Source organism: Osmerus eperlanus, chromosome 21 (genome assembly GCF_963692335.1).
Source record: "Osmerus eperlanus chromosome 21, fOsmEpe2.1, whole genome shotgun sequence".
NCBI classification, from domain to species: domain Eukaryota; kingdom Metazoa; phylum Chordata; class Actinopteri; order Osmeriformes; family Osmeridae; genus Osmerus; species Osmerus eperlanus.
The window spans coordinates 10,278,554-10,288,324 of NC_085038.1; the positions used below are offsets into that span (position 1 = coordinate 10,278,554).

The 9,771-nt window shown below is 51.1% G+C and overlaps 1 protein-coding gene across 1 annotated transcript in view; it reads left to right on the forward strand.

Annotated features, from left to right (window-relative positions):
- Window positions 1-8,210, forward strand: part of runx1 (RUNX family transcription factor 1) — a 13,363-nt gene extending 5,153 nt beyond the window's left edge. The window contains 4 exon segments of the mRNA XM_062447745.1: window positions 2,450-2,554; window positions 3,841-4,035; window positions 6,512-6,658; window positions 6,819-8,210. Coding sequence (XP_062303729.1) covers window positions 2,450-2,554; window positions 3,841-4,035; window positions 6,512-6,658; window positions 6,819-7,342 — 971 coding nt within the window. The 3' untranslated portion in view covers window positions 7,343-8,210.
- Window positions 8,211-9,771: the final 1,561 nt, after the last annotated feature.

Here is a 9,771-nt window from a genome sequence, read left to right on the forward strand (position 1 = left end):
GATAGACCCTGAGTAAACAGTCTTCTCTGTACTGTAAGCCCTGGAGAAATATAAACAGGGGAAAAGCCTCCACTCACGCACGCACACACACACACACACACACACCAAGACAACACGTGGATACACACTCATACACCCATATATAGTCACCCATTCACACCCTCACCCATACATTCACACGCACAATTGCAATGCACACGCATACACACCAACGCACGCACCCAGACACACACACACAGCATACATTCGCCTCCACGCACACTTGCAAGCACGGACACACGCAGATGAGCAGTGATGGTGTCTGATCAGACAGGCAGATTGCCAACCCTCAGGCCACAAACACCACAGCAGCCTCTCTCCTTCTCTCTCGCTCTTTTCTCTCTTTTGCGCCACACGTGTCCCTCTATCAACCCCTTCGCCATGACATGCTTGTCGATGCAACAGAGGAGGATGTTTGCAACCCTTTTTCTCCTTTTCTTCTCTCCTTTCTGTCTTTCTCTCATCTCGCTCTTCCTTACTTTCTGGGTTCTCAGTGAGTCACTGTGAATCACTAAACAGGCCAAGGACACAGGCATAGACACTCCCTCCATCCACCCCACCCGCTATCTCTCCATCCCTTTGTGCAGAATTGCACATTTTTGTCGACGTGCACATCTATACACTAGAGCATGACTTACACTCTCTCTCTCTCTCTCTCTCTCTGTCTCTCTCTCTCTCTCTCTCTCTCTCTCTCTCTCGCGCACACACACACTAACACTACAGCTTTGTACCAGGGGATGTCCCTTAAGCAGTCTGCCTCTCAGACTTCATGTCTGTCTAACAGATGCTAAAACTGCATATTCATGGCAACTTCTCTCTGTGTGTGTGTGTGTGTGGTGTGCATGCGTGCGAGAGAGAGAGTGTGTGTCTGTCTGTACGCATCTCTCAGTATTGAGCGACGAACCCAAACCCTATAATGATAAATGAATCCTTGTCGTGGTACAGGAACCAAACACAGTTTAGATCCCTCACATGTGCTCTCACAGAAACATTACCACCTGGTCTTCTCCAAGTGTGTGTGGCCACAGACTTCCCAGTGGTCAGCAGGTGGTGTGTGTGTGTGTGTGTGTGTGCTGTAACAGACGCCCAGCTCTAGGTTGGCGTTAGCTTGTCTGTGTGTGGTAACTCTATTCCAGCCTTGGCACAGCCTCTGCCTGCCTCCCCTGGCCTCCCCTGGGCGCCCGTACCTCCATGGTGGCCAACAAGTGTGTGTGTGTGTGTGTGTGTGTGTGTGGGGTGTCTGTGTGTGTGTGGTTTTGTACTGGACAATACACCCAAGCTTGGCGTTGAGTGATGGACAGTTGCAGGGAGAATATAAGAAATCCCCCCTCTCCTCTTTCCACACACACACACACACACACACACACACACACACACACACACGCACACACACATACGCTGTTCATATGAAAAAGCATACATACATACACATCCATAAATAGATACATACATAGATGGATCATATATATGTCCATAAACACATACATACACACACTAACACAATACATACACACAAACATACACGCGCACACACACACACACACACACAAGACTGTCAGACAGTCGGCCTTGTGCTCTCAACGCCAGTCTCACTGACTGGATTAGCCACGCGGCGGCTATACCAGCCAAACCCACTCTCTCACACACACACACACAAGCACTCACACACACGGCCATGAACACGTTCACATTAGCCCGCGCGAGCCACGAGCACGTCTGCGCTTGCACGCGCGCGTCCGCTCGCGCTCCGCACGCGCACCAGGACGCCCGCGCGCGCGTTTACGTGCGTGTTTACACGCGTGTTTACGAGGAGTAAATAGGCGTGGGGCCGTGGGGTCTAGCTCTCACTGTGATATCTCTGGCCCGGGGTTATTCCTGTCTGAGGCTGTGCTAATGTACGGAGCAGACGCAGACCATCTGAGGAGGGAGGGAGGGAGGGAGGGAGGGAGGGAGGGAGGGAGGGAGGGAGGGAGGGAGGGGGGGGCAGAGGAGGGAGGGAGGGAGGGAGGGAGGGGCAGAGGAGGGAGGGAGGGAGGGAGGGAGGGGCAGAGGAGGGAAACTAAACATAGATGGGGACGGGTAGATAGAGGATATGGTGTCTAGCTGTGCAGCCTGCAGACTTAGTTTACAATGGGAAAGGCCAGACTTTAAGGTGCTGTAGTGGGAAATAATGTGTCTTTTACGTGTGACCTCGCAAGAAAGGACAGGACTGCCGAAAGTGCACAGTCCACGTGAGGTCACACACACACAGTGCTCGTGACCTTGTCGGCTGCGGCCAACAAGGTCCGTGAACCGTGACGCAAGGGAGCTGGTGTGTACGGCAGGCCTACCCCACAAGTGACGACCTCTTTTTTTCTTTTCTTTCTTTCTGTCGTTCTCCTCTTGGTCCCCCCTCCTCTTCCTGCACCAGGGAAGAGCTTCACTCTGACCATCACGGTGTTCACCAACCCCCCCCAAGTGGCCACCTACCAGAGGGCCATCAAGATCACCGTGGATGGGCCCCGCGAGCCACGACGTGAGTACCTCCTTCATCCTCCTCCTCCTGCACCTCTTCCTCCTCCTTCATCATCCTCCTCCACCTCTTCCTCATCCACCTCTTCCTCCTTCATCATCCTCCTCCACCTCTTCCTCATCCACCTCTTCCTCCTCCACCTCTTCCTCCTTCATCCTCCTGCTACTCCTCCACCACTACCACCACCACCATCACCATCATCATCATCTCTGACATCCCAGTCACGGACCTCCCCGCTGTCCTCGATGCATCCATCCTAGCGATCCTCGTTAGCATCGGAATCGTTCGTAATCGTCTCCATCACGCGTACCATCGACATTCAGTGTTAGAACAACAATGGGTCTGACAGCCAGGGGCGGAGCTGGGCGGCGTTGGAGGGTTTAGCGGATGGTTGGGGTTCTATTTGGGGGTCTGGCAGGAAGTTGGAGTGACGCGGCGGGACTCTCTAGCTCAGCGCGTCTGGCCCTCGCAGCCGTTAACATTCTGACTCCCCGTTGGTCTGTTATTCCGGTTTGGGAATCTGATGTTGGGCGCCGTGAGACTCTGTCAACGGTCTGGCTGGCTCAGAGTTTGTGTGTGTGTGTGTGGCTGGCCAGATTCTAGGTTCTGGCGTGTGCTTCAAAGGGCTGAGACACAGGCTCTAGTTACAGCACCACTTCCTCCCAGTGCGCCAGCTCTGTGCTTGTGTGTGTGTGTGTGTGTGTGCACGCGTGCATGTCTGGGTGGGCGGATGAAGATGAGTGATGGTTTTTCACAGCTGAGGAAAGCTGGCTGTACTCACTCACTCTCGCTGGCTGTCTTTCTCTCTCTCTCTCTCTCTCTCTCTCTCTCTCTCTCTCTCTCTCTCTCTCTCTCTCTCTCTCTCTCTCTCTCTCTCTCTCTGACACTGCATCCCTCCACCCCCCCCCCCCCCTGTCTCCTCACCCTTCACAGCACACTGACCGTTGACATCACTGACCAGCGTCTTTTCATCCATCTCTACATGTCTGTGACGACCGATTTTACCGTTGTAAAATGGGCTCGACGAATAAAGATCTATTTGATTTGTTTTGACAAAATGTGTAAAGGACCTATTGCATGTGACAGCCTGTGGTGTTCCACAGCATGGATATAGAGAGATAGGTGATTTGCGGAAGTTAGGATTCTAGAAGTTGTCATCGTGGACCACTGGTCCTCATCTGCTCCCAGGTGTGTGTGAACGAATCCCCTTTGTGTGCGAGTGCGTGCGATGCTGTCTCTTTAACTCTGTGTCGTCTCTGTGTGTGTGTGTGTGTGTGTGTGTGTTGTAGGCCACAGGCAGAAGCTCGATGACGTAAAGCCAGGCGCGCTGGCCTTCTCTGAGCGCCTGAGCGAGCTGGAGCAGCTAAGGCGGAACACCATGAGGGTCACGCCCCCTCACCACCACCACCACGCCCCTACGCCAAACACCCGGCCAGCCCTCCACCCCGCCCCTTTCACCAGCCCCTCCCACTCACAGATTCCAGGTGGGTCCATCTACCTCCTTAGCCTCACGCACACGGCGTAAGAGCAGACGTTGTTGGACGGTTTGTGTCTGAACGCTGCGTGTGTGCGTGGGTCCGTGTTTCCGACAGTGCCAGTGCTTCCTCAATCTGTGGTTTTGGCCAATCCCGTTGCGGTCGACGGTTCAGCCCTGGACTCTCTTTCTCTGACATACAAACATCGTTTCTGTTTCGCTTCTCCACATCTGCGGTTGGGATGGAATTAGCTTGCGAGGTGTGTGTGCGCGCGCGTGCGCGTATTAACGAGCATGCGTGCACGCGGAAGTGTGCGCGAGCGCGCTGGCATCAGTCTGTGCGTGTGTCGGTCCGTGCATGTGTCTGTGACTAACCAGCAGAAGGAAGGAAGTAGGGAATCTTTGGGTAAAAATGCAAACCGCGTAGGCTAAGGCTTTACCACAGCAGCCCGCGTTCGATTCCAGCCCGGGCCATTTGTTGCATGTCATTGTATCTCTCTCTTTATCTCTCTCTCTCTTTATCTCTCTAGTCTAGTTTACTGTCACTACCATTAATAAAGCAGAAATGCCTACAGATCAAAAATTGAAGTCAAGATGCGGCCATAGAGAGGAGGAGGAAGTGAGAGTTAGCTGACAGGAAGTCGAGCTGTGTGAAAAATCCTCTATGCCAAACCAAAATATGTACCTTCTCACGCAACGGTTGGCTGTTACCATGAAAGATACACATCTGTCAAAACAACTATTGACCAATCGTTTATGTCGTAATGGCTACCCTAACTAGAAAGTGTCATAAATGTATCACGAGGATGGTTAAAAAATTGAGGAGTTAAAAAGAATGCACACATACTGTAGGTGCAGTGGATTGTAGGGAGGTAATAAACAGCCATACAGAGATGGAGAAAAGAGGGAGATGTGGATAAAAACAGAGATGGATGGATGGAGAAGCGAAGAGGAAGAGGGGCAAGTCCTGACGCTTCCTGTCTTGTGGGTTGTTCTGATACCGAGGCCAGAAATAGCATTGGGATGGTTGCCAGCGGAAACCGTTATTAAGTCATTCAAGACTTCTCTTTTCTCCCTCCCTTTCTCCATTCCTCCCTCCTTCCTCCTTTGCCCTCTCTCTTTTTACCCGCTCTTCACCTCCATCTCTGTCTCCCTCTCTTTTCATTTTTGTGAAAATCAGTGGCAGCTGGAACCATAGTGTGTGTGTGTGTCTGTTCAGCCTGTTTCGCTCTCGTGCCAGTGTTAGTTGGCATGCAGTCTTTGAGGGCTCTGTGCTCAAGCTGTGTGTGCATGTGTGTGTGTGTGTGTGTGTGTGTGTGTGTGTGTGTGTGTGTGTGTGTGTGTGTGTGTGTGTGTGCGTGTGCGTGTGCGTGCGCTTTCCCTCTGCTCATTAGACACGGTACCCTCATTCAAACTATTCAAAACAACATACTCAAGATTAGTTGTAGAGTATCTCAGTGTCTCCAAGCTCTGTGTGTGTGCGTGCGTGTCTGTTTGCATGTGTGTGGGAATGCAGTAAAAATGAATGAGCCGCAGCCCCAGCAGCAGCACCGGATGCAGAGGGCCGCCTCCAGCCACCCACCCAGCCATGTGTGACTCCTGCCCCAGATCAGAGCTCCAGAGCCTGGGGAGGGAGCCAGGAAAGGAGGGGGTTTCAGGGGGCCTTGGCACAGGGCCTAGGGCCCAGTGCTCAGCACTTTGGGGAGTTGGCTGGACTTAAAAAGGCCACTGACGTCTTGGCTGCTGTGTGCAATTTGCTTCCTCTCTCTGTCTGCGAGTCTGTAAGACCCACACACAGACACATACACACACGCAACACACACGCACGCACGCACACACACACACGCACAACCTCTTGTCTGCAAGTCTGCGGGTGATCACTGCCGTTTATTAGACCACAGGGAGAAAGACTGGCTGCCTTAGAGAGAGCACACACACACACACACAGACATGCATACACACACACGCACACAAACACATTCAGTGAGCCCCTCCTCCCCAGCTTGTCCACCCCCGCACCAAGTTAATCACTTCCTCTTCTCTCTCCTTCATCCCCGACCATCTCTCCCTCCATCTTTCTACTGTGCATTCCCCCCTTTTCTTCTCCCTTTTCTTCTCCCAACTCGGCCTCCTTTCTTTTGTCCTCCCTCTCGCCCTCCTCCTTTGTCCCTCTCTCGCCCTCCTCCCTTGTTCTCCTCCAGGTGTGTGGGGCGAGGGAGCAGGTGTCGATAGTTTTACACACCCATGTCTAAAGCGTTCACACACTCCCTCTCCAGTTACACAGGGAGATCTCATATGTTTCATGTTTTACCTTTTCAGCAGATGCCTGACAGGAACAGATATAGACCCGGAGGTGTGTGTGTGTGACTGTGTGTGTGTGTGTGGCCCTCTTGGGGTGTGTATAGAGCCGGTGAAGGGTGTTTGGGTTTGTGCGTGCGCGTGTGTGTGTGTGAAGGTGTGACCCTCTGGTCTCTGTGCTGTGTTAGACTCCAGGCAGATGCAGACCTCCCCTTCCTGGTCCTATGAGCCGTCCTATCCCTACCTGGGTCAGATGACCACGCCCACCATCCACTCCAGCACGCCCATCTCGCCCAGCCGCTCGTCTCTGGGTGACCTGCCCAGCCGCCTGTCAGGTAACACGCACACGCACACACAAACGCGCCACACACGCGTACGCCGCCGGATCTTTCTCTCTGAGCCCTGTTTTCTGTGTCTTTCCCACACACACACACACACAGAAAAACACTCTTTGTTTTGGTCTTGATCTCCTCATTCTTCTCTTCCCCCTTGCAGGCCCTGACCTCACCGCGTTCGGTGACCCCAGGATGACCCTGGATCGGCCCTTCTCCTCCCTGCCCTCGCTCCCAGACGGACGCTTCTCCGACCCGCGCATGCACTATCCCCCCACCGCCGCCTTCACCTACACCCCCACCCCCGTCTCCAACAGCACCCTGGGCCTCTCCATGGCAACCGCCATGGCGTCAGCCCCCACCGGCCGCTACCACACCTACCTCCCACCGCCCTACCCGTCAAACACCTCTCAGGGCCAAGGTGGACCCTTCCAGACCAGCTCCTCTCCCTATCACCTGTATTACAGCAATGCGGCCGGGTCATACCACTTCTCCATGATGGCGGGGGGAGGTGGAGATCGCTCGCCTCCGAGGATCCTTCCACCTTGCACCAACGCATCCACGGGCTCCGCCCTCCTGCACCCGTCTCTGCCCAATCAGAATGATGGTGTGGGCGTGGAGGCAGAGGGAAGTCACAGTAGTTCACCCACCAATATGGTGGCAGAGGCAGTGTGGCGGCCATATTGAAAGTGGCTCACAGGCAGAATGATGATGGACAGGCCTGCTGGTCAATGAGAGGGGAAAGGTTACTTTTACCGGAGGTTTCCTATTGGACAAATCAAGGATGAACGTATAGGCGGGAACCAATTACAGGGTGCCATTTTATACTGATAAGCATGAAGCAATGAACAGGACTGAATTCAGCCGCGCTTGTTTTTCTAAAGGGGTTCTTAGCCATTCTTATGATTGTTGTTGATATACCGTCTTTGCTCAAGCCAAACGCTGTCGTGACTCTCGTGTGTGCCACGGTCTTCCTTCAACCCTACTCAGTTTCCCATGTGAGACTAGCACTGTCAACACATGGTTAGTGACTGCTGCCACGTGTGGCTCTCTGGACATGGACATGTATGCACTGATCTTACATCAGCTGGTTTGCTGGATTACCGTAGTTGGAGAGGGAAAAATGCAGGTTCAACTGTTCCTGGGTCAGAGTTTAAGGTCATTAAAGGCTCTTTCTTTGTCCAGAGGTGCAGAACTGTTACCCACATACAGTCGGCTTGTCGCAGGCCATTCATTGAATGATTCCTTAATTTATTTATTTCACAATGTCTTTATGGTTCCGTATCTCATGTCGGTTGTCTGCGTGTGTGTGCATGTGTGCGCCAGCGCGTGCATGCGTGTGTGGGTGTGTCTTCAGAGGGAGGTCGAGAGGATGCACAAGACTCATGAATCACCTCCATGTGTAAATAACATTCGACCGTAAATGACACTGTTGATGTTTAGTGAGGTCATCAACTGCCACCCACAGTTATTTGTAATATGTAAAGTAGCGTCATATACACATTTTCTCACGTTTCATTTTGTTTTACTTGATGAATATAAATATTGTTGTGAAGAAGGACCCGAATGTGTATGTGTCCTTATATTCTCGGTCTTCCTCAATTGCACATGCAAACACTTACAGCCCTATGCTATTCTTGACCCAGGAAGAATTTACCCAAGCAAACAGACAAGCCCCAGCATGCCCTCATTGCCAGTCTGCAGTCCTAGACGTCCACACTGATACGTACAAAAGGCTTTATAACCCTGAATACACACAGATAAGGGTATGTGTCATACAATCACACAGATACACACATTCGCATACACGCAGGGCTAAATAAAGGTGGACCTGTCCAGACAGTCGGCACACAGAGTGCGGCTGTGACGACCATGCTATAATCCTTCTCCAGGACTCCGGCCAAAGCTCATAAAACCAAATATTCTCCAGGAAAGTAGAGCAGCGGGGTCTAAGCTGAACTGACACGGGGTCACAACTGCCCACAGTAGACATCTCACCTCAAAGTCAGACACAAGTCTGTAAAACTTCAGACAAATCTCAATGTGACATTTTTGAATGTTTGAGTGTGTGAGAGAGACAGCGGGGAGGGAGAGGGGGAGAGGGAGACAGGAAGAGAGAAAGAGAGAGAGAGAGAGAGAGAGAGAGAGAGAGAGAGAGAGAGGGAATAACATGACTGGAGTTAACTAATTTGGCCTACTCATTTCATAAAATGCGTTTGCGATCATCAAGAATGTTATTAGTCAACATACCCACAGCGTTCAATCTCTTAGACAGGCCTAACACGTATCTACAACGTTGCAAACACTGCCCTCCAGTGGCAAAGGTTGACGATCTCAGAAAAAAAGGGAAAAAAAGGCCTACTATGTTTTCAGTATTTGGGAGAGGCAAGAAAAACTGTGTCCATATTCAAGGCCTAAAACACGATTAGCAACTAACTTGGGAAGTTCTTGGCTGGTCAAATACAGCTGTCTTTCCGGTGAAAATATTAAAAGAGCATAGAATAGAATCGATTAACAAACTGGCCAACACGTTGGATTTCATCGATGGACAGTTTTATCGTCAGTTGAGTAGGCTACGGTTTAGTTTTGAACGTGATTGATCACCCACCATAATGATAAACGCAGGGAAATTACCATTGGCATGAATTAGCATATGTTCTATAAATCATGTTGACAAGAGAGAGATGGAGGGGAAGGGTGATATAACGCAGGGAGTAAGAGACAGATGCTTCTGAAGTTAAATTTATTGTCCGAAAACAAATCAATATTAAAACCCATTAGAATGTAGATTGACAAAATACAGCAAGGAATAAGCATATGATATAAATAAATAAAAACTCTAGTTAATCATTCTATAGATCATATTTGATATATATGGGCCTAAACTTGCAGAAACACAGTGAGTCACGTAAAACGGTGGGTCTTAAACCCTGGTCCTCAGGGCCCACTGTCCTGCATGTTTTATGTTTCCCTGCTTTTACTGATTCAAATGACTGGTCGTTATTAGGCTTTGGCAGAGCATAACACGACCCATTTATTTGAATCAGGTTTGTAGGAGCCGGGAAATGTCTCAAACAATAGGCCTACAGAACAGAATTAATCAAGTTAATCAGGGC